This window comes from Triplophysa dalaica, chromosome 22, assembly GCF_015846415.1.
Source record: "Triplophysa dalaica isolate WHDGS20190420 chromosome 22, ASM1584641v1, whole genome shotgun sequence".
NCBI classification, from domain to species: domain Eukaryota; kingdom Metazoa; phylum Chordata; class Actinopteri; order Cypriniformes; family Nemacheilidae; genus Triplophysa; species Triplophysa dalaica.
Window position 1 is genome coordinate 16,246,586 of NC_079563.1, and position 26,409 is coordinate 16,272,994.

Sequence of the window (26,409 nt, forward strand, 5' to 3'; positions counted from 1 at the left end):
GGAAATGGTTGTGATGGCAAGCCTGATATCTGAATATCAGATGCTGAGTTTTGAGAAACATCCTTTAGTTTTACAATATATATATATCGTATGAATATTACGTTATATAATAGTGAAAGCATAAAACAATAAATATATCAGTAATAATGTAAAATACTTTCTGATAGTACTATCTTTTGTGGCAATGTGCGCAATATTTGTTAAAACTCTGTGTATCTGTCGAGTATTGACGTGAAATCTTTTAATATTTAATGGATTGTCTTAAGATCTAGAGCTCTTTTGATCTTTTTTTCTGATGCTTAGCTCTAAATCAATAGTTGAGAACAATACATGCATGCACGCACGCAGGCTGAGGATACACAATAAAGTATCCTTTAACAACATTTAAAAAAAAAGTAAAATAACATTTAAATTATAAAAACGCTTCAATCTAAATTCAGAATGAATGCCATGTGGAGTTTAGCATGCCTTCATAAAACACTTTCAAATTTCTCACCCTTAAGGGATATCCGAAAATGCTGAACATATACTGTAAGTTAAAAAGGACAGAAACATTCACCTATAGTCAGCCATGACTTTTCCCATTGTGCATTGCTTTCCTGGTCTCTACCCCCATGTGCAACGTTGCGCCAATGGTTATATGTTTTGCCATGTTTGCAAATGAGCTGCCCAGATCATACAGTTTTGTACAGTTGTGATTTCATAGAATAGAAGTTTTTCTATGACCCACATTTTTTGTTTTTCATGTCAATTTTGATGTAAAAGACAAATTAAAGGTTTGGTCAGTAAGTTTCAAGTTAAATGCTGACAAGTTGTTTCATGTAAACACTGGATGTATACTAACCTCTCATCATGTCTTGTCTCCCGCAGTTCTCAGTGAAGATCTTCATTCCAGCTTGTATTTTGTCAATGCATCTCTGCAAGAGGTAGTGTTCGCCAGCACCCTGGGAACTCATGTTCCCTGTCCTGCTGCAGCGGTGCCGCCCGCTACCCTGCGCTGGTATCTGGCCACCGGCGAGGAGAGCTACAACGTCCCAGGGATCCGCCACGTCCACCCAAACGGCACTCTCCAGATCTTCCACTTTCCTCCGTCAAGCTTTAGCAAAGTGATTCACGACAACACTTACTATTGCACAGCGGAAAATCTTTCAGGGAAAATTAGAAGCCAAGATGTTCATATTAAGGCCGGTGAGTGTTTTTCAAAGATTTTGAAGCTATTAAAGTTTGTACCAAGTATTTAAAAAACGCCATAAAATTCTTCAACAATTCCTAAATTTCCATGATAATATACAGTATATATTTTTTATATTGTTCATATTATATGGTCATTATGTCTAAACCTCCAAACTACAGTCCTGAAAAGGCCAGAAATAAAATAATACATTTTTTAAGGCAAAAAAAGACTAAATACCTATATTTCACAACCATTTTTAGAGAGCAGAATCCCAGGGGGCAGTAAATCGGGCACCTAATTCACTAAATGGATGCGCCACTTTTATAAGAAATGTTAAATTGAGTTTCAGGTGCCTGAAACAAAAAAAGTTACTTCAAAGTTTTAATTCTTTCCCTGCAGTCTTACGAGAGCCCTATACGGTCCGTGTGGCGGACCACACCGCAATGAGAGGCGGTGTAGCGGTCTTCAAGTGCATTATTCCTCCCTCAGTGGAGAACTACATCACTGTTGTGTCATGGGAAAGAGACACGGTACCACTCGTCTCAGGTAGGACACTGGTTGTTTCTTTGCCTTGTGCTTTAAAGGACGCAATGATAGTTTGCTTTGAAGAGATAGTTCAAACAAAAATGAAAAATATGACTTTCTTTCCTATGTTGATAAGAAATTATGATTTTGTTGCCGTTTTCCTTAAAATGAAAGTGAATGGGGACTGAGGCTGTCAACCCCAGTCCCTATCCACTTTCATTTCAGCCCATTCGCACCGATTGCGTATAAAGCGCTGTGCATTACCGTATAATACGGACGCCAAATTGCGATTTTGCGTGCATAAATACGCCTTTTTTTGCATGCATATGATACGCCAATTAGCGTGTTTGCATATTAAACAGCAATTTGTCTCATTACCCTGTCCCCTAACCCAAACCCTAAACCTAATGTTAGTGTCCGTGCATATTATAACCTGTACCCTAAACCTAACCTTATTATTTTAATTATTTCAGTGATTCCTCTTCATGTACGTTTTAAAATGGCTGCTCTCCACCCAGGTACAAGCAAACATTGGCGTATCATATGCACGCAAAATCGCAATTTGGCATACGTATTAGACGATAATGCAACAGCGTGTTATTTATACGCAATTGGGTGCGAACAGGTTGTTCATTGACATGACAAAAAAAGCATTCATAAAAGTATTGTCTTCATTTTTGGGTGAACTTGTTCTGTAATATAAATGTTAATATTCAGTTGAACATCATAATATTGTGCGATAATAAAAAGTACTGTCTACACGCAACACTGAGGGTTTGGTGCAGTTCCGAGGAACAAATTTCAATGCAGTATCTGTGATTTTTGGTTTTGCATCACTTTAACAATCCCAAATCTGTTCCTAAAAACACATCTTTAAGTCATCCCTGGTCCTGTCGGTGACAATGTTAGATTTATTAGTCTCTAACTTGGCATGCTGTCACAGTGGCACTTCTATAAAAAAGGACTAATCCTGAAGAAACGGTCGGTGAAAACAGTGTGACCGAGCCGTACTACACTGACCCATTTCCCTTACAACGGCAGCCAGCGAAAAATTCGTATCAGCTAAATGGACCACTCGTCTACACAACTGTTTCCTCCCCTAAGGGTTGACGGCACTTTTATAGGGCATTTAGCAAATTCAATGAAGAATCAAAGATCGTTTAAACGGGGGTATTTTACATAGATGCGTTACATTTTTCTGTGAAGGAAAAGATACAGATGAGATATATGCATATTTTATTCTGCTTTAGGGAGTAATGTGGCACATTTTCACTCAGAGCTGCCGGAGAGGACAGTTTTCTTTAGCGATATCCTAAATCACAGTCTTTACAATTCTTCAGACGTCTCATATGTAATGCTCAGTCTCGACGCGTGTGAACATTTTATTCACTTATGTCGGAGCTAATTTTTATCAGGGATGGGTATGTCGAGTCAGAGAATGTGTAAAGGCAATGAATCTGACAGATGTCTGTCATTTGATAGGGGCTGTCACAAAACATTAGTTTTTGCCGGTTCTCCGCGCCTCTTTTTACTGCGTTTAATATTTCATGGAGAAAGCAATATTTCTTCAAACAAACACAGTTTAAACACAGTTCACTGCATGTGGAACACTTTTACCTTTCAAAACAGACTGTCAAACACATTTTCGAGGAATCGGTGCGTGTCTTGCACGATGGCCACTCTAAAATGTTGGTAGACCTTTTCTTCTCGACGTGATCTTATGAATAAATAAGCTTTCTAAGCGATCTCACATAAAGCTAAGTGAAGCTATTCTTCTTTTCTTTATAAAATATACATTTTCAGGCCACATTTCTGTCTGGTCCATTTGTAGCCTACTCCATCAGGTAGTAAAGCATGTTACGTTTTGAGATTGGTTTGATCTAATAACATATAATATTGAGAAAAATTAATAGTGCTTTATGCAAAACTTTACTTTGCAAGGTGATGGTGTGAATATATACAGTACATGTAGAAGTTTTTATTTGTATATATATATATATATATATATATATATATATATATACTGAGTATATATGTGCGTGTGTATATAAATAAATATATATATCGTAGCGGTCGGCTGTGGTGTCAAGACTGAATTACATTCAGTATTGTTTGGTATTGCACTGTTTTTTTTTGTCGCATGGGATTCTGGGAGGATCCGGTTGCAGGCGGCTGTGCTACACTGCGATAAACCACAGAACAAACCGCTACAGGCACTTTGGAGAGTCCTTAGCATTCCACTCACACCCCTCTTGCTGAGATCTCGGGCCAGAATAACCACTAAAGAGGGAGACAGTCAGACAGACACTATCTGTTTCATTCCCCCTCCTTTTCTGGTTCCGTTCTGCTCATTTTCCGCAGTTCCGTCTCCCTGAATAAATGCATATTGGTGCGGATTTGGATCGTCACGTGATCTGAACGATCATGAGAAAGGTGGCATTGTATGTGCATGCAGTAAAATTAAAAGAAACATATGATCAGACACGCTCGAATTGAGATTTATGGCGATTCGTAACTAAATTACGAGGTGGCTAATTTGTATGAATTTGTAAGAATTCATTTGTACGATTTAAGACGATCTGCTTTTGGTCAGCACGGCTGGGCTTAGAGGTGAGGTTTTATTTTTCCTTTTTCTTGCAATCATACATTCTTTTACAATTCACATTGTTTGAATTTATACGAATTAACAGCCTCGTGAAAACGTTACAAATTCATGTGAAATTCGTGGGGATACAGTTTGGATACGGAGTAAGCAAATCCCACCTCAGGGCTGGTGTGTCAACTGAAGCTGATGCCACGCCAGAAAGTTTCATGTTTTCCAGTGTGTGTTGTTGACATTTTGCAACCAATTGAGCAGCCAGCTGACCGTTCTGTGAAAATCACAAATCACAGAGAGAACGAATGTTTAACCCATCGCGTATTTAATGGGGTGAATCTAACAAGGCCCAGCAGTTACAAAGTGATTCATTAGCTCTAATAAGCTCCATAAATACTCATAAACTCTCAATATTAAGAGAGCCTTCATCCAGTTATACGCAAAAATTATTGAATTCCAACAAACGTGTAACTTGAAAGAGAAGAAGAACCTTACATAGGATTCAAAGTAACTGCAGCGCAAAGCTTTATATCAGTCCCCACTGCGGATTTTCTTCTTTCTGGGTGAGGCCGGGCTCTCTCCTCCGCGTGCTTCTGTGACAGGCACGATTGGGGGTTCTGGTTCTCGGTTTCCCTGTGATTGGTTGAAGCATTGTTATCCACAGGAAAATGGGTCAGCATGCCCGCAGAGGACAGCATGTGTAAACAGGCAATCCAGAGAAGGACCGGTGGGGAGCGATGCTCTTTCCATCGAAACTCTTTAAAAACCCTTTCCGCACATCAGCGCGCAGTGAACGGAATTCCCAGAATTCCCAGTGCTCTCTGATTCCCTGTGTCTTTTCCACTCAGACCAGAGAGGCTTAGCTAGATGAATAAAAAGGATATTCTGAAAAGGGGAAGAAAATCAATATCGTGTGCATTAATCATTCTGAGGTCGCAAGAGAGAATTATGGGTACACAGAGGAAAAGACACGTGTGCTTTGATAAAGAAAAGGTTCTCAAAGGCTCTCAAATCTCTTGGCTTTCAAATTAAGGTGATGGGCTTAATCTATTGTTTTCTTGAATATTACATGAATGTGGTCTGTTGTAATATTTCTCTACAAAACTAAAAGAGCATGCTGGAAAGAATTTTTTATTAATTTTTAATCAAATAAAATTATATTTTAATAACTTGTCCTATTTAGAAAATAGGTTTTAAATGGATTTGTCATAGATGGTTTCATGTGCCATGTGTGCACGAGCCTGGCCCGAAGTTAACCTTCGGTCTGTATTTGATACAAATATAATGTAATAATTTATTTTATATTCAAATTATATTCATATGAATTATTTATATTTTATTATGAATTGTATGAAATTAAAACTACTCAGCAGTTATAGATTCTTTGCGAGGGCCTTTTGGGGCACATAATGTTTGTTTATGTTGATGAGGCTGAAACCGTCTGTACTGCTAAGCAAAGTATACGGTTTTAATTTTTAAGGGTAATTTCATCTATAATCTATCCATCCTCTGGCCGATCAGCTCCAGACTGGATCACATCCAACTCACCAAACGCACCCGCGACACAGATTAACAATACGCACAAACCAAAAGCTAATTAAAACTAGACAGAGCAATTAATCCCTAAATATAAGCACTACCCGACTCACATAAAAAAAAAACATTTTATTTCCCTTACGGCTTACAATCATAATCACAAGGTAACTAGCGTTTGACCTTTGACTTCGAATTCTATATCCCGCGATCTGGAATTAGCTTCTTCATAGCAACGGCTAATCATGGTTGAGAAGTGCCTCCACGATCCCTTATCGACGACGGGCAGCTGCCGCAGAGCGTTTGAATGCTGCTTCATTCATTGTGTTCGTGACCACAGCCTCCGAGCGCACTGCTTCTCTTCTATTGTTTACAAAGAGAAAAGGGGATAAAACCTGGCAGGAGCTTTCACGGTAATCTCTGGAAGAGGGGATGCGTTTGAAATGCAAGGAAGAGTAAAACACAGAAGGTTATGTGCGTGACAACACCGTACTGTTCAAAACAAACAACCACATCTACACTGAATTTGTTTAAGTAGTTTAAATGAAAAAATATTTTTTTTCCACATGTAATAAACTTGATATAAATTCATACAATACAGGGTAAATGTGTTTAAAACCACAACGCCATTTGGCAGATACAAATATATACAAAAAAAGTTATTTGGGGCAATTTAATGCAGTCGATACTGAAGAGGGATTACAATGCAAAAATGTTCAAACATTTATCAGAAAATTGCAAACAGCACAAGATATAATCGTGTTTTCAAACGAGGTTAAAACTTCCGCGTTCCACAATAAATAGAAAAGCTGTTGCTAGGGTTGTCAGCTGACAGCAACGTAGGTAAATGATTGGTTGAACAGTGCATGTGCCTGCTATCGGTAGCCAATAAAATCTTGTGCATTTTTTTTGTAAACTGCCTGGAGAAATTCAACAAAATAACTGAGGGGGGTTGCGTTTCATCTAATTGAGAGCTTCATATTATCTGTGCGGAGAAGATAAACCCAGTTCTCTTAACAGTTATTACTCACTCTGTTTGTAAGTATGTTTCATCCTTTCTTGTGCGCTTTGTGGTTTCAGGACGACTATCTCTCTCTGCCTCTGCCAGTAAAGCTTTGCCGCTGGTGCTCAAACATGCAAACTCCAAAATGGAGGCCACGTCATGTGACCATGAGCAGCCATCTTCTGAGTGGCTGCACAGTTAACTTTGACTCTTCATTTACTCAATGAGAGAGTCTGGGGGATGTAAAAATTATTTTTTACATTTGACCGGATATTTGTACATTACCTATACTGCCTTAAAAAATTGGTTGTTGATACATCCATGTGTCCTATGGTCTGACATAGCAAAAATGTAGAAAACAAACTATTAATGTGTTCTATTCATATTATTATTATTTATATACATAATATAAAATAGCAAAAAGACAGATTTATATTCATTGTTAGTTTAAAAGAAAATGTGGTCACACATATAAGAAACATTTAGACGTTTATTTGTCAATTACATTAATGAAGATATTATTACAGATGAAAAGATTTACAGCTGGTTTTCCATGTGCTCATATTATGATCTTCTTAACGTCTGTTTGTCTTAAAATATTGCTCAATATATATTTAATATATCTCAAATAAATATCTTTAAAACAGAGGTTACTTGACTGGACAACTTGCAAAAGATATGACGACTTGTTTCAAGAGAATATTAGCGAATCATTTTTTTCTTGTTTTAGACACAAATCACAAACAAAATATAAACTTGTTGTAAATATAAATTAACACTTTATCACAATTAAAAAAACGTTTGAAATATTAATCTAATAAATCCAATTCAAAAACAACAAACTTATCTCATTTTAAGACAAGCTTTAGTAAAGAAACAATATAACAAAAAAATTTAATCCGAATAATTTTAATTTAATGATATACATTTATTTTTTTGATGTGTAGGTTCTGGCAGCATCCGTTGAAGCCAACGCATCAGACATCAGTTTATTTCCACTTAAGTGAACCTTGATATGAATATCATGAACATATGGTGCATTATTTATAAATGACTAACCCCAGACTCCGCACTTGTTAAAATGTGTTGAAATGTATAAATGCGTTCTCATCTGAACCTTGATTTATAACTAATGACACCTTAGTATTATTGTTGTATTTATTTCTAATTTTGCACAAGATGATTGGTTGATTTTTTAGGGCTATTGCATGAGTCAATGCACCTGTTATTGCTGTAGTGGTTTTTGGTCAAATAAGCACATAGACAGGTGTGTCGTCTGGCTAACAATAACCTTTCCCTATGTAATCAATCAGATCTTTAACTGAATGAAACAACTGTTCTGAAATCTCTATTGTCAGCATGTAGACACTGGACAAATATTGTTGTCAGTTCAGCGTGTGTTGCTGTTGTCATGGCTCTGATCTGCTCTTGTTTGCCTGGTGTTCTGCGTGGGGTGCATTGAGCAGATGGGTCTCGGCAGATTAGACAGACAGATGAGAGGAAATGGGGGGGTGACCCTTAGCAAGCTGACCTTTGAGGTCTAAGACTGAAAGGAGAAAGAAAGAACATGTACCAATTTGGGTTAATACAAAATTTCTGTAAACCTAAGCCAATATGTCATTATTTCATTAACAGCGGAGAAAATTTCTTCTAATTTTTTGTCATTACTCCCCAAAGGTCTCATTACTGTATCTAAGTTAACTTTAATGTTTTTTAACTTCCCAATATTTTTAGTGCTGATTTTCCTTGGATTCTTTTAACTGTTATGAGGTTATTTTCACAATTTCAAAAACTGTAATATATATTATATAGTAAAATAAATTAAAAATTCTAAACAATTTTAATTAAATTCAATTATAATTTAAATTCAATTATGTTAAAAAATGTGTGAAATACGTGTGCAGTAATATGTTCTATTATAAATGTAATTTATAATTATAATATGTAATTTTTCACTTTAAATCTCAAATCACTGGCAATCATTTCAAATCATCATACAGAAAGCCCCTTGACTATTTTAAATGAAAGACATCCTTCTTATTTACACCAATCGTTAAAAATTCTTCTGATCTATGCCACCGTTTCTTCGCTCTTTGGTCCCCAAAGATGTAGATGGCACAGTGTGTAGTTTCGCTCTGTAATGTTGATGCCACTTGTCTGATAAGTAGGTTGAAAATGGACCCCTGGGACACAATCCGGGGCCACACAGACAGGGGCCACGAAGAGTAATTAAAGCACCACATCCAGACAGCAGATCTATTGGGTGTGCGGTAATCCGCCTGGCATATGGAGATGAACAGAATTAACACAGAGACAAAAACAAATGAATTACAGCGGCCAGAAGCTTAAGAGCAAATATTTGGTTTTTGGTGACCTGTCAGGATTCTCCGCTGAGCTGAAGTGCTTCAGACAGCCGGCCCGCTGACACTCAAAAGTGAGGAGGGTTTGAAAGAATCAGTCTGCTTTAACCTTCCTGGGGTGTCTGTCGTAACAGGGTTGAATGCTATGCTCAAAGTGGTATTGCAATCGATCTGATGTTGCATGTGCTGTCTAATGGGGTGTTCACACCAAACGCGAATCAAGCGTTCTGCGTGAGTAAATTACATACAAAGTCAATGCAAATACGCAAATAGACGCAAACTCGCAGCAGGCGATGCAAATGCCGCAAATCGGGGTGGCGCAATTGCTGCAAAATGTGTCAATCTCGTCTTCCGCGCAAATTCCGCGGAATAAATAAATATTTAGTAATAAATAAAGAGCGTGGAACGTGATAGTCGCATTGGGTGTGAACCCATGTAATGTATGTTTTTTGGAAAAAGGATATAACTTTGACACAGTCCTCATGGTTTTTTATTCATACAAAATGTACGATTATTAGAAAACACAACACAAAAGTACAAAAATCATTTAAATGAAAATATTTAACTTTAGGCTACAGGCAAGGCTGTGGGAACAGCATTATTCGTTTTTTAAATCAATGACCAAAAACAAATAAAACAAAAGCCATAACTGTTAATGCAAAAATGCAAATGTTTACTTTTACATAGACAATATGGGTATTTTGGGTAATATTTGTCATTTAGCTCTGTTTATGACAACTGTGAAAACAAGGTGCTATTCATAAATCTATGAAAAATACTTAAAAGAATGGCAAAACATTTTTTTGTCATAGGTTGAAAAATCATTTTTGCATTGAAACTGGGTTCCACAAGAACGAGCACCACACAAGGGTAAAAGCAAAAATGTAAAGCTTGAATTTTTGTCAAATCACATACATTACAGCAACGTTATAGTATTTGATACTTGTTTGTCAAAATCACTCAAGTTAGGACCACTTTTACAGTTGGGGGAACATTACGCTTTAAAAAAACTTGTGTTTTATCTAATTTAAAAATTATTAATTTTAAAACATCAGTATCAGCCAGTGTTAAGTTGTGTTGACATAATAACTATAACTATAAACTATAAAAAATAAAGGAAAAATCCTTCTAGCCCTCATGGCTGGTGTTTGGCTATTGATAAACGCGACACAGAATAAAAGTCCGTAGTAGCTGAAAACCAGCGGGATATTATATACTGATGTACGCTTATGAGTAAGCTGGCAAAATATATGCTTTACATCCCGGACAGGAGCACCACTTGGAGCCACTTGGAGCACCATGTTGGCCTTCAGAGACTTTGCTATCATATTTTGGAGAAAAGACATTCGGTGATGAAAACAGAAGCCTTAGCAGCAGCAACCGGTCTTGTACAGTACATTTATTTTAGTGATTGGGAACAATGCAAGCTTAAAATAAACCTAACATTATCGTCCGCTAGTGTGGATGCAAATATAGTTACACTTAACGTTATAATGTAGACGAGCCTTTACTCTGAGGACAACTGCAGGCCTATGTGTTCAGTGTGTCTGGGCATGTATGGTGACCGGGGGCGGGCAGAAACGGATCACTGCTCTACATGGCAGTAAGTCAGGCCGTTAATGTCTAATTGGCACCTAATGAGGGACTGTGGTCTGACAGGCTCTGAAAACCCGCTCTCATTACCTCTTCAGTGCCTACAACATCTCTGACTGTAAAGAGCCGCAGTTCATCTTTACACTCTTTAAACGATCAGGCTGTCGTGCGAGTTTAATCTGCTCAATCAGGCTGATCAAATATTCAGCATTATTATCATCTGTTAATTCAGAGCTTCATAACTTGCATGCAAATACAGGAACAAGTACGTTTGTAATTATATCAGTCTTAAATCGCCTTAGGGATTTCGTTTGAAATATGCCAATTTTTGTTCCCCCAGAAAGCTCCTTAGGTTTATTTTAAACGTGTCTGTGACCCAAAACAAATATGCATCTGGTTACATGCAGGACTATAGGATTAAAGAGCTCAACCGTTCTCTGTGCCCGCCAAATGTAAAATCACATGTGTTTCAATGTTCTCAAACTGCTAATCTGACTATTTTTACAGATTTTTCACAGGATAAGACATCTGCTTTAAAAAACACACACACAATAATACCTCAATCTCTCTGGAGGATTAACTGATCCGAATTCAATCACTGCACAGATTTGTGTTGCTTTACACTGATTTAGACTGTAATGAACGTCTTAAGGATATGCAACGAAAGATAACACATGCACATTATTTAACAAATTGCTGGACCAGCCAAAGATTGTCAAGTTTGTGGCATCTTAGAAAGATATACAACGTTTAGGTTGAGGCAAAACCAGCATCTTAAACCTGTGTTATGCGGAAAACATAAGAATATATTTTGAAGAATGTCACAGAACAAAGGTGGTACCCATGTCACAGAACAAAGGATACCACAAAGGTGGTACCCTTGCATTGATTGTGTCCATACAATAGAAGTGAATGGGTACAGCTGTTGTTTCGGTTGCCAACATTCTTCAAAATATCTTCTTTTGTGTTCTTCAGGAGAAAGTCATACAGGTTTGAAATGACAAGAGGGTGAGTAAATGATGACAGCCTTTTAGAAAAAGGAGAGTGCTGTTCTTTTAAAGGAACAGCCTCCAGCCTAGCTGTAGGTAATGAATAAAAATAAGTTGGCAGGATTTCACGTATGTCTTCAAACTGATCTAATTCTCAAAAGAAGGTTTGCTCACAGACAGAGACCGACCCCGAGCTTCGGTGTTTGTCATCTGACTGCACTCCTAACTAAACTGTATGCATCTCCCGTACAAGTTCATCTGCATAAGATGATACAGAAGCGCCTCAGGATATGAACAGATGGGAGTGTTTAGCAAACTCACAATCCCACCTTCTCCCCCCGCCGCAGTGCGGCGCCCCCCACGGGTGGTTCTGTTAACCTGTCACTTGTCATCACAGGAGATCCAGGCACCATATGCCCAGAGCACCAGAACCTCACCAGACATGAAAGCGGATGTTCAGAGATGCAGGGGAGTTAGGTTTGTGCGGAGTCTGTTGTCCCGATCAAAGATCTGTCAGTTCTCTCTGCATAATGTCGAGAAGCGTTCTGATCACGCAGCAATGCCTGGATTTCAGATTGATCTCTGGAAGACGGCAATAGCTAGCGGATCTGTCACAGACACCTGTGAGAAACTCCTGTTGAATGTAGGTTTATGTTTGAGATGTTTCTTACCTCTTATCGTGTATTTAATGAAAAGGTGAACAAAAAAGTTTAAGTAAGAGTATTCACATCCACAGAGGAAATTAAGAGACCATTTAAAAAAAAAATCTGAATTTACTATTAATAGGTATGTGTTTAGGAAAATAATAATTTCTCCCAAATTTAATTTTTTTTTTATAATTGCATTTAAATAACAGTTTCTTCAGAAAACAAGTTTTCACTTTTAAGCAGTACAATAGTAATATTGTACATGTGTCTTGTCTTGCTGTCATTCTCTCACATTGCTGTTGGATGACTTTTTGTCACTCCTGAGGTTTGATTTTGTGGAAATTTGACAGACACTAGACTGAAATGACCACAATACATCTAGAAATGATGATTAAATAAAAATTCGGAAAGGTACATTTTTTTTCACGGCTGTATATTTTATGAGCAAGATTTGTGAAAAATATTCAAAGTATGATCAATATTGAAGAAGGTTTAATTCAACTGTAGTCTAGCATTTTTTATTGTTGTTTTAACTGGAATTTTCTTTTTATTCTCGATTTCAGTTTAATGTGGATAAAAAACCTGCCAGAGGCCAGATTTCCCCTTAAACATACATTCCCACACCGTCCAATTTGAAACAAGTGTGACTATCAAAAAAGCTCCATGTATTACATGTATAATGCAAACAAATTTTACTCCCAACGTTCATTCGGATGAATTCAGAGTAAGACATTGCTGGGGGCTTGACATCCTCAGAGGCAGGACCCTAAAACGAGATTTTCTTCTCTTGCGCTCATTCCTCTGAGAAGGAAGCAGTGTGGACGTCTTGCTGCAGTGGCCCACTGTCAGAACGCTCTGATCTGCTTCCAGCAATACCACCCCCCCAACTCCCCCCTCACCCGCTTCCTCTCCGTGCTAATGTCACAGCCTACGAGTCACTACGCTGGTTGCCACAGTAACCAGCTCACCTTCCTCTGCCTGTCACATCACACCTAAAGAGAGCAATATGTCTCTCGGTGGAGAGTCAGATAGGATGCAAAGCGCGCAAAATTGACGTCTCGGAAAAGCAAGAGAGCTTTTAGGCGCTGCATTTCGGGGGTTTGTTACTGGGAAAAGAACAGCTGTCAGGACGAGAAAAATAGGTTGTCTGGGTATAAAGTGGGGGTTTCAGACATGACAACCTGACTTTTGCAAATTTGCAATCTACGCTGGACAGCTGTACACTGCAGAAGCCCCAATCACAGACCGACTGTCTCTCTCTCCCTGCCGTCTGTCTGCTGCAGTGTACAGGGTGTCTGCGCATCACGGCGCTGCAGGCGGCAGCCGCAGAGAAAACACAGCCTTTTGGCACCTGGGCGTTTAACCTGCATTTTACTGCTTGTGCTGACAGGCAATTAAACCGTAGCTAGGGGCTAATTACCTCAGAAAGCGGCAGCTGCAGTCGGGACGAGAGGTAGAATTCGAGCACATCAAAAATGGCATTGTTCGCTAAAATATGAAGATAAGATCTAGAACGTCTAACAGCATAAGCATACAGATCTGTGATTGGAGGATTTTTATAGAGTAGATTCTAGGCTCTTTGGCACACTCTTTTGCGTGCGCGAGGGCAAACATGATTTTCCGGAGGAGGATGTAGAGAGCTAAAAGAACAATGTCAACTCTACAAAAGCATAATGGAGTAATTGTCTGTCTCCACGGTAACATTCAAAGCACATTGTTCAGGTGGAGCAGCTGACAGAAAGACCATTACGTACCCGCCCTGAGAGAGGGAGAGAGTGATGTTACTGTATTACTACTGTTTTATTTACTTTAGTCACGTGTCGTGCAGAATGGAATTCACATTTTGGTAGGCTTTATTGTTACTATTGATTTAACGTTAAGCAGTTCCTCTAAAAATAATTTGTCACAATTTGCTCACTCTAACTGCTCAACACAAAAGAACATAATTTAAAGGTTTTTCTGGTTGGGTGAATTCAAAACAATGGTACATCACTTTAACTCTTCCACAACTGTGGAAATGAAAAACGTTAACTGCTGGAGCCCTTTTTGAGCCTTCAAATGAAAACACATGTTGGAACTAAAATGGCGGTAACTCATGAATTCTTTGGAATACAGACTTACGGTTGGTCTCTTTTGAAAAAAATCACACGCAACAGGTACATTGTTAGGGTAATTGCAATTTTTTTTATAAAAAATGTTTATGTTTTCTTTGACTAAAAAATACATTAAAGAAATACCGGTCGAAAAAGGATAACAAAAAATCTAAGCACTCTTTATAAAAAAGAATAAATTACTCTCCCTACATAAATTATTTTAAAAAACACCAAAGAAATCTGTATTCTAGTGTCTTAGACCTTTCCAATGATATATAGTTTGTTATAATTCGATTAGAAATTACATGCACAATATTGACGCAATCTTGGGTGTCCCGTATACGGAACGGGTGACAGTTAACAGGCTACGCAGTAAAACATGCCCACTTCCATGACACCTCATGACATCAGTTGCGTTGTTTACGCTATCCGAATGTACTGCACCATAAACAACAGAGAGATTTCCAAAAGTTAAAGGTTACACTCTTAAAAATAAAGATGCTTAAAAGGTTTTTCACAGGGATGCCATAGAAGAACCATTTTTGGCTCCACAAAGAACCATTCAGTCAAAGGTTCTATAAAAAACCATCTCTTTCTTACTTTTTATAATCTGAAGAACTTTTTTGTGAAACAGAAAGGTTCTTCAGATGTTAAAGGTTCTTCTATGGTATCGTAGAACCTTTTGAAGCACCTTTTTGTACCTCGCAATACCCTAAAATCCATCTAGAACATCTTAGCAACCAAACAGCATCACACTACGAACACTCGACAGCGTAGCAACTGCATAGCAACACCCTGGCAACCACCTCGTGTATAGACCACTTTGGCAAACATAAACAACTCTGGTCCACATAAACTTCCTGTTTCAGTTTTTCATCACTACACTTAACATTTGAACAAGATACAACATTTATCATTGATTCAAAATGTTTAACAAATATCTTTGTTTTAGTATTTTATTATATGTAACATTTAAACAAAGATTAAAAAATTAACTGGAACTGAAAGTGCTTGTGGACCAGTGTTTACATCTTGCTAAGTGGTCTTTCTTAGAGTTTTTTTTATTTCTAGATTGTTTATTAAAAATATTTGTAAATAAATGTTTACTTTTTTTAAATAGACAAATGGTCAATTCAATTTGTTGTAAAAATTCAATCGTTCGGAATCGGTATGTAGATAAATGTGTCTACTTGACATGGAGAGCTGTTGTTTGGGAGTCCCAGAATGCACGTAACCGTCTGTTCCTGTTTACACAGACGACGACGGCAGTCATGCCAACAGTCACAGGGGAACGGAAACTTCCCCCCTGGAGCAATTAAAACCCGAGGTTAATTGACAGGGTGTTATCACACCTCATCTCTCCACTGACTCGCAGAGGTGCATGAGGATTATCCGCAAAGAAACATGGTCAAATACTCATTTTATAGAGAAAACAAGTTCTGGCACTAGTTACTTTAAAGCAAATAAGACCAATTCCAGAGCTGCTTCCAAAGAATATTAAACCCCTGGAGTTCTGATTCTCTAAACATTTTGTTAGTCATAAATGTAAATTGCTTTCTAAAAGGACATCAGCTTATTTATTTGCCTTAATTGCATCCATAAAGCTGTATTGTTTTATTGTCATCAACTCCTCGTTGTAAATAAAACTCATTTCCCAGGAAGCAGCGTTATAAAAGATTAACAGGATCTAATTTAGCACATGATTTGACATTATAGGCTTCAGTTCGCTGCCTTTTTTTACTTCCAGGAGTTTAATGAACTGAGAACAACAGCAAGGACATGTGTTCTCACACTCACTGTCGCAAGCATTCATCTGTACATCTATCTTTCAGTTGTCTTATTTTACTCTCCCGCTCTCATACTCGGTCCTGAATATTTAATGCCTCTGAATTATGGTCCCTCTCATCCATAATGAAAAGATATCAGAAAACTGGAGATTCTGTTTTCAATCCCTCGTCTCGCAGCTGAGCGCCTAAATGATTTTAAGGGTCAGGATTGTTTGAAAATGTAATCCAGATCCTGATGTGTGTTTCTGAGCTTTGTGAATTCTCATCATTTGGCACTTATGGTTCAGATGAGAAACAAATAAAACGGTAATTTATATTAGTAACAAATATAAATGATTTTATTTATGATACATAGTGTGATGCTAATTCACAATCTTATACAGTATATATCAATATACTATCAAAACTGATAATGCATTTCATGTCTTATTGTACATCATTCATCGGTAGTCTAGAAGTTATTAAACATATTTTTTCCTTCATAATATTATCACAATTTATTAAAACTGCTCCTCTGTTGCCCTCTTTACACAATCAGACCCACAATCAAATTCCTAATGTATATTATTGAGTCCAAGTTAAGCAAAATTATTATTTTTGAATCAAGGAAGCTTTTCTGTGGCTCAGTGGATGGAGCATGACACTAGCAATGCCAAGGTCACATAGTCCAAAACGAAAAGAAATGTATAATACAATGCAATGTAAGTCGCTATGGGTGAAAGCGTCTGCCAAATGCATAAATGTAATGTTTGTACGGTCTTTGTACAGCTTCAGTCCTCTTCAAATGTAGATAGAAGTGTACAGTAACAGGACAGACCACGTTACCTTGACAACGGCAGCTGCTGTCAACATCTTACCCTCTGACAAATGATGCTTTTTACAGCAATGTTAATTGCATTCCCTCTCTCCCTCTCTCTCTCTTACTCATTGATAAAGACACAGATCAGACTAAATCTCAGTTATTATCATGGTTAAGCATTTTATTAAACGCCTCTCTTTAAGAAAGACCTGCCCTGCCTATATGTATTATGATAAAAATTTAATTCGGGAGCGACTCGAATAAACTAATAAAGGTTTTCGTTCTCACGAACGATGGTCTTGAATAATCAACATTTATTCGATTTTATGCGGCACTGATAGAGTAGTCGTGATATCGAAGTAACACGAGAGTGAATCGACCGCGGTGCTTTACTGAACGCAGAACTATTCTCTCGCGATCCCTTGATGTCATATGCCGATTGGTCTGCACAGCTGCGTTTTACGAAGTCGAACGTACAAAGGGAAAGTCAAAGATGGCGACGTTTCGTTTCTTTACAGCTGACGTGAAGTATAGCGCTGTTTCGTCCGTTATTTCATCATATATTCATTTTTAAACACTAGGGCACGGGATTAAATAAATCATTTTATTTAAACACGCAGTCATGCCAACAGTTAAAAAAACAGACTATATGACGTAAGTTTGTGTGAATATTCAATAGTCTTTTACTAAATGCCACATCAGCTGTCAGTGCGCTACACATGGTTTCATTTCACAAGATGAGATTCTGTAAAAGTGAAGCTGGCATGCAGAATTGACAGTGTTTTAGATAATAAGAAAATAAATTCTGCAGATTTAGCGCATTTAAGAGATTTTATGAAGTCAGAATCCTCGAGTGAAGTAAGGACTTGCGAGCAGTTTCTCACTAAATGCTTGAGCTGAAAACAAATTTACTATGAGGCACCAGCCAGAATTAGCATATGAAAGTTCTGTGAAAAGGCCTCTGTGTACATTTGTGAGTCATTTTACACATTAAAAGGCTTTTGAGTGGGAAGGTTCTAATTAATTCTTTATATCCTTTTTGTTTTTGTTTATCTTACTTAAGTGGTCAATGTTTTATGCACTTGCTTTGGTAAAATGATGCATGTTTAAAATCAGTCTTGTGTGTTTTTGAAGGAATAGTTTACCCCAAAATAAAAATTCATCAATTACTCGCCATCGAGTTGGTCCAAACCTGTATACATCTCTTTGTTCTGATGAACACAGAGAAAGATATTTGGAAGAATGCTTGTAAGCAAACAGTTCCTGGACCTCCCTTGACTAGTAGCACAAATTACTTAATACTTTATAACGCATTTAAGGAGATATTTTGAAGAATGTAGGACAGCAAACAGTTCTAAGGCGCTTTTTTTTCTACCATTGTAATTTTTCCTACTGTGGTAGTCAATGATGGCCCAGAACTGTTTGGTTACAACCATTCGTCCAAATATATTTTTCTGTGTTCAACCAAACAAAGAAAAGTACAGTATACAGGTTTGGACCAACCGGAGTGTGAGTTATTCATGACAGAATTTTCATTTTTGTGAGAACTATCCGTTCAAGTACAGTTCTGAGTTCTCAAATATAATTGTACATTATGAGGTTAGTAATGTCATTTAAAACTGATAAACGATGCAATTTTATGCAAGCTATTTAAATGAATTGTAAAGCTTTCAGTCCTAACAAATCAAACATCTCGGTGTAATCAAATGCTTGCACCTTTGAAGTCTTTTCACTGCTGTTCACATTGCACACCACAGTCTGCTGTCAGAGGCGAACTGGATCGATAATATCGATCACAATACATTGTGCAGAATACACACACTCAATTAACTGCTCGGATACCTTATGGGGTGTTGTCAGAGTTGAGGAAAGAGGCCTTTGTTGAATGCGATGATAATGTTCCCATTTGACAGGTGTGTTCTGGAATACGTATTGAAATCTCTGTTAAAGGTGGAACTACCATCAGTTCCAGTTACATACTTGGGAAAAGCCTAAAATATGTATAAAACAACCTTTGGTTTAGGGTTAATTGAACAGTACATGATTAATGAAGTACTAATATTTATTAACATCATCATTTATCATATACTGTAGGCTAATTGAATGAAATCATTCTGAATTTGGGTAGTTGACCAATGGTGTCAATGATGACATACCTTGAAGATAAATCTCTTGTATGCTTTTTACATTATAAATATTAATAAAAGAAATGAATATGTATAAAAAACACATGTGATACAGTCTATTTGTTAACTACCCATTTGTAGTCTATATACAGTATACAGTACAAATGGGTCAGTCACAACAGCATTGTGGGATGCATGGAGGTCAAGGAGTAGCTTGAGCGCAGTTGAGAGAGAAAGCGAAATAGATAGAGAGAGAAAAAGAGAAATCTTCTATTACAGGAAACTAGTAACCTGTCGTCTCGACACAGTTAAAGCACCTGAAATCAGTAGGGATCAGATTAAGAAACTGGGGCACACAGCTCTCCCGTCAGCTCGTCTGTAAGTGTGTTCATCCCCAATGGCTGGCCTTTTCACGGCACCATCTCTGATACGAAAGCATCTTTTCGTCCTTCCGAAGACAAATACAGCAGCACATTAAGCGTGACTGCTGATAGAAATGTAATTTGCTTCTGCTGAAGTGTATGTTTGAGTAAATGGGAGATCTCTGAAGAAGACGTGTGCATGTGCTTGTCTGCTGCTGATCTCCACACGCATACACACACTTATTTTCTTGTTGTCGCTAAAGACAGGGCTGCTTATATACCAGCAGTACTCATATGCAAAGACTACAAATAACCATGTACTTCGCATTTAACTTCAATGTGATGTGTATTTGCTGGATACGGACTGAAGGAGTGTGGGAAAATAATTTTAATAAGAGTTAATAAGAGATCTGGGATGTGATGTTTAGCTTGTCTGGTCTTTGCTTGTCTAAGCAAGCTGTGTTATTTTAGTTTAAATGTGACCCTGGAACACAAAACAAGTCTTTTTGTGAAATTGAGAATAATATATCATCTGAAAGCTGAATAAACAAGCTTTCACTCGATGTATGGTTTTTGTTTTAGGATAGAACAATATTTGGCTGAGATACAATTTTTTATTTATTAATTCATGTCTTTTGTCGTGTCGCCTCCCGGTGTTGTCTCGGTTTAAGAAGAAGCGGGGTTGTCTTAACACTCACCACTGCAATGACATTGTGGAGAGCAGATAAATCCAAATGCAGAAATTCTTAGCTTTACATAGATACCAAACTTGAGTGGGTAATTCCCAAAGAGCGGCCTGCAGTATGTAAAGTTTGTTGACGTGTTTCCGGCCATTTTTCTTTTTTTGCGATTTTGCTGCGTCCACTCGCAAAAATACAGTTTTATATATTTACGGAAGAAAATTTCAAAACATGTTCATGGAATATGATCTTTTCTTAATATCCTAATGATTTTTTGCGTAAAACAAACATTGACCCACACAATGTATTGTTGGCTATAATTATGACTGAGGGTCACAAATATGTGATCTTAACTTCATGTATGTGTATACAGTATATATATATATATACACACACCGGATGCGCGCACACCTGACCACAAGTTTACTTCCTGTTTGTGTTTGGCTAGTCTCTAATAATTAAACAATTTATATTTTATTCATGTAAATATACATTTATATTATTATTTTATTGTAGAATTATTGTATTAAATAAACGATTTGTTGAAATTTGTTTATATGTTCATTTGATTGAATAAGCAATTTGTTAAATGGGTTTTGCAGTTTGGTTGCATTTAAACAAACCGTATGGTACATTGACATATAGAGGTTGAGCTTGGTTTCTAAGTCTAAATTCAAAATATTGGAGAGACAAGTTTGGCCAAGTAACGGTTCTTCTCGGTGTTCTAGTGCTTTAATACCTTTTTAAAAAATTAAGCAGCTTTATACAGCACTTTAATAAGCTTAATATTCAAGCAAAAATGGGCATTGCTACTGAAAAAATGTATCATTTAACATGTAATAAAAACTGTAAGTAATAACAATATCTAGGGTACCTTTTTGTCAAACAAAAGGCCCGAATAAATGATCATGTAATTCTAATTTAACTCTAATTTAATAAACTCGTTTTAAATTTAGATCTTTGCTTCTTCATGCCAGTAGTTTAAAACCAGACAGCTCATTAATCTTAGATGAAACTCTCTCTCTTTCTCTCTCTCTCTCTCTCTCTCTCTCTCTCTCTCCCCCTCTCTCTCTCTCTCTCTCTCTCTCTCCACCCACTAGTTGTGTAAATTGTAGCTCGTCACACACCACATTAAGACCACGACTGGCAATGCCTGCAGGTCCTCAGATCCGCTGTGTGTCATCTCTAACTGGGTCAGAATTACAATAGCAGCATCTTGCTCTTTGGCTCGCTGTATCTTCTTTTATTCATTGCTAAACTGTTTACTTATTGTCCTTGATTTAACACAAAAAGTATCAGTCTCACAAACACACAACTGGGCTTTCTTTTGGAAAATAGCCCAGTTGAGACACACGGGAGCGTAAGGCTGGTGTTGACTTGATTTTATAGGAAACGAAGTGTTCACTTATAAAAGGTAGAATTGTTAAATGTGGCACGAAATGTTTTGACGCTCTAAATTTGAAATGTGTGCAGACAGATTTGAGATTTACTGAAGGAATTGTGCAAATTAGTTGACACGGCCACGGAATCAGTTGTTAACAGAATTTGCCAATCTCTTTTAAATTAAATTTACATGCTGCTTTCCGTGCAGAGTAATTTCATTTGTTTATTATGGATAGGCAGTTCGCCTAATTTACATAAGGAGGTTTGTTCGAGCTATAAAGAATTGCAATACTTACTGCTCAACAGTAAATTCCACTTTGAGTATTACTCTCTCGAAATGACGTTGCAGCGTTACCGCCTCCCCAATTGCACAGAACAGACAGCAAATGGTATTCTCGATCAAATCTGACACGGACGTTTCCTCCGAGAGATCTGGCAGAGCGCGTGGCAGGCCTGCCAGCCATTATTCCTCATAAACTTTTATGACCCGCACGTTCTGCGCTATCAAACCATTAGCATAAAATCATCAGCGACTCGTACACGAGCTGTGGGCCAATCAAAACCGCACTTCATCGTCAGTGGTGCACGTTCTGCATCCGAGCGAGATCCTGTGGAGGGTGATGGGAAAAACAAGCTTGTGTTAACAAGGCTCATAATGTCTCATTACGACGTACAGATGCTACAGATTGACTTTTTAAAGCACGCCAATTAACACTAAATAGTGCTCGTGACTGTGCAGATTGAGTGAGATATTGCTGAATTGATACTTGCATAACACATAAACGTTATGTAATTATATCTTATATTGTCATTTCAGGGGCTCGATTTCTCATAACGTCGACGGGAGCCCTGTACATCCTGGATGTGCAGAAAGAAGACGAATTATTCAACTACCGCTGCATGACGAGGCATCGCTACACATCCGAGACCAGACAGAGCAACAGCGCACGTTTATTTGTACCAGGTGTGTGTTTTTTCTTACGTTTTACACATCCATATTTTTTTACAAATCGTTCTAGCAGAACTAACAGAAACTTTTTTTGCCAAAAGATCCATCGAACTCTGCGCCCGCCATCCTCGATGGGTTTGAGAGACGTGAGGTCATGGCATCCCACCGCGTGGAGCTCCCGTGCAAGGCCTCCGGACACCCGGCGCCAAAATACCGCTGGCTTAAAAACAACAGACCGCTTGAGCCGGACTCCCGTTTCCGTCAGAGCGTAACGGGGTTGCTGATCGAAAGAGCCCAGCCCGTCGACATTGGCAGCTATGTTTGTGAGGTGTGGAACAGCTATGGGAACGCAGAGGTCGTGGGGCGCCTCATGGTGAAAGGTATATTTAGTTTCATGTGCTACAAAAAGGATCATGGTAGCACGTGATTTTCAATCTGAACAGTTTTAATATTTAAATTGTGGTTTGTTGTGGTATATAAGTGTGTGTCTCATTCCAGAACCTTTGAAGGTGGTGGTGAGTCCCCGCAAGGTGAAAGGCAGTGTGGGTAGTCAGGTGTCGCTCACATGCAGCGTCACTGGCTCAGATGATTACGAGCTGTCCTGGTACCGCAACGGCGACAAGATCTCCACCGGCGCCAACGTGAGAATGAATGGAATTAATAAGGAAAACCTTGTGATGGATGGAATGGCAAAGAGCGACGGAGGAGTGTACCAGTGCTTTGCCAGGAAAGGCAAGATGTCAGCTCAGGATTTTGTGCAAGTCATTTTAGAAGGTCAGTATGTTATTTTATGATGCAATGCAGAAAACTTGACCCTGATTGGTCAGTTTTTCTCAAAGTTCTTAAAATGACGAGCAAACCCTTTATGTCCGCAGATGGGACCCCTAAGATCCTCTCTGCTTTCAGTGAGAAAGTCGTCAATCCGAACGAGCTTGTCTCCCTGATGTGTCACGTCAAAGGAACTCCACAGCCGGCCGTCACGTGGATGCTGGACGACAACGTGGTTGTGAAGGACAGTCGGCATCGCATAGGTCACAGCATCACTGCGGAGGGGAACGTGGTCAGCTACCTGAACATCTCACACACCCAGGTCCGCGACAGTGGGGTATATCGCTGCACCTGCAACAACTCGGCGGGGACGGTCTCCTACCAGGCTCGAATAAACGTAAGAGGTGCTTGTCAGATCGGCTCCTCCAAAAGCACACACACTTATTTCATTCTGCTCATTTGAACTTCATGTGTGAGATGAGGGTCTGAACGACATCAGGGTTTAGTTTTTTAGTTCCTTGGTGTGTTTTACATTTACATATTTGGCAGATGCTTTTATCCAATGCGACTTACATTGCTTTTTATCCTATACATTTTACATAGGTATTTGCAATCCCCTGGGATCAAACCCACAACCTTGCTTTGTTAACCCAATGCTCTTACCACTGAGCTACAGGAAACTTTTTTGTTTTTTTAATTGGTTTTACCTCTAGTTTTTTTAACCTCAAGACCGTTTTCAACTTAAAACCGAAAACCTTATGCGTTTTGACTGTTCATTTACACGAAAATTGCATTTTGGGGGACGGAAACGCAAACTTTAAAAATAAATAAATTGTTTTCAAATGACATTGCTTTGGTTACAGATAGAAAGTAGTGTTGCTAGGGGTTAAGCAATTAACTATGTGATGTATTTCCGTTTAAAACAGGAAGTTGTAATCTGATAACTAGGCATCAAAAACTAAGTATTTGTAGAATGTTATCACGATCATCATTTTTGTTAATAAAAATTTGGATCAAAATTAATAAATTAAAATGCTTTTTGTGTCTCTTCCCAAGAAACTAACAGTTCTTTTCAATTCAGTTTGATAATATAGTGAAGCTGAAAAAAGGTGAAGTAGGATTCCATGTATTACTTTGTGTTGTTCTGTTTATCTGATTAAGACCCTCATCCATAAACCATCAATCTACATTTCTTTCTTTCTTTTGATACATTTAGTGCAAATCAAATTTTACTTTCATTACAACTTAAATGTGATTTTAATAGAAGTGTTTTGGTCCCCGAAGGTCCTGCAGACATACGACCAATGAAAAACCTCACCGCTATTGCTGGGTGGGACATGTACATCCACTGCCATGTGATCGGTTACCCGTATTACTCCATCAAATGGTTCAAGAATTCCAACCTGCTCCCTTTTAATGACCGGCAAAGGGCGTTCGAGAACAACGGCACGTTGAAGCTCCTCAACGTGCAGAAAGAACTGGATGAAGGAGAGTACAGCTGTCATGTGCTTGTTCAACCCCAGCTTATTAAGAACCAGAGCGTCCACATCACTGTGAAAGGTAGTGACATCAAAAAGACTTACAAATTTTCCTCATATATGGTTCCCCACAGATCCTGGCCTACCATTCATAATTTTGACGCTGAACAGCATATAATGGCTTAGAATAGCTTAAGAGTTCAAGTCTTGTTCGTCTGGTCTGTCAGTGTTTGACATCGTTCTCTGGTTTTCTTCAGTGCCTCCCTTCATTCAGCCTTTTGAGTTCCCACGTTATTCCATCGGCCATCGCGTCTTCGTGCCCTGCGTCGTGCGTTCGGGCGATCTCCCCATCTCCATTACCTGGGAGAAGGATGGAAAACCCATCAACGCCAGTCTCGGCGTGACCATCGACAACATCGATTTCACCAGCTCCTTGCGCATCTCCAACCTCCAGCGAATCCACAACGGTACCTACACCTGCATTGCCCAAAACGATGCTGCCGTTGTGAAATACCAGAGTCAGCTTATTGTTAGAGGTAAGACGGGAAAATCCTCTTATAGTTTGGTGAAGAACACAAATCGAATGCCAAATTATAAATATTTTGATATTGTGTAGTTCCCCCAAAGTTCAAAGTACAGCCCCAGGACCAGGATGGGATCTACGGTAAATCGGTTACCCTCAACTGCTCGGCTGACGGCGAGCCACGTCCGGCGATAGAGTGGAAATACTCCAAAGGTACATGCGATGATCTGCAATGCTGATGATGCTAAGCTATACTCAGGAATTTAACTACAAGACGTTTTTTTTATGGCAGGTGCTGGGGTGCCCCAGTTTCAACCCATCGCTCTGAACTCGGGCTTCAGGGTCCAGCTGCTGGGGAACGGCTCTCTGCTGATCAAGCACGTTCTGGAGGAGGATGCTGGATATTACCTGTGCAAGGTCAGCAATGACGTGGGAGCCGATGTCAGCAAGTCCATGTATCTCAACGTGAAAAGTAAGAAGCCGCGATCACAGTCGATCGTTTTGTTGAATTGTGTATTTTTTTATAGGTCACAGAGGTCACAGAGTTGAGATGTATTTTTGTAGCAAATCTGTAAATATTATTCAAACGTGTTCCAGGTGAGAGGATTTCTGCAGCGAAATCTTTGCTGAAACAGTGTCGCCTTAGCAAACACATGTGGGTGTTTATCCTCGAGTAGCCAAAAACCATTTTCCCCTTCATTACACTGTAAACTCCTGCTGAAGCTGACACGTGCAAAACTGTGTGCTTTCAATGTGCAGATTGTGTGTGTGTATCTTTTCTGTTTCCGCCCACTCTCTGTCTCATTCTTTCAAACCACACACAGAAGCAGAAAGAGATTATGCGACCGATTATTTTTTCGTGTATTTTGATAGTCTGAAAATCCTTCGTGATGGCTGTGTAAGAGCTTTTAAGTGGCAAATGATCCAAAATAAATTCAGTATTTCAAAAGATGCAAGTGAAAGGATTTGTTTTAGATGTCCTTCACAGCCCTATCAAGGGATAGTTCACCCCCCAAAGAAAATTATTGCATTATTCATACA

At 38.5% G+C, this 26,409-nt stretch overlaps 1 protein-coding gene across 1 annotated transcript in view; it reads left to right on the forward strand.

The window, feature by feature from the left end:
• Positions 1–26,409, forward strand: part of dscama (Down syndrome cell adhesion molecule a) — a 53,892-nt gene that overhangs the window by 9,677 nt on the left and 17,806 nt on the right. The window contains exons 2-11 of the mRNA XM_056736013.1: positions 871–1,188; positions 1,574–1,720; positions 22,468–22,614; positions 22,701–22,979; positions 23,098–23,373; positions 23,475–23,771; positions 24,652–24,927; positions 25,103–25,381; positions 25,462–25,581; positions 25,661–25,840. Coding sequence (XP_056591991.1) covers positions 871–1,188; positions 1,574–1,720; positions 22,468–22,614; positions 22,701–22,979; positions 23,098–23,373; positions 23,475–23,771; positions 24,652–24,927; positions 25,103–25,381; positions 25,462–25,581; positions 25,661–25,840 — 2,319 coding nt within the window. The remainder of the gene's footprint in view (positions 1–870; positions 1,189–1,573; positions 1,721–22,467; positions 22,615–22,700; positions 22,980–23,097; positions 23,374–23,474; positions 23,772–24,651; positions 24,928–25,102; positions 25,382–25,461; positions 25,582–25,660; positions 25,841–26,409) is intronic.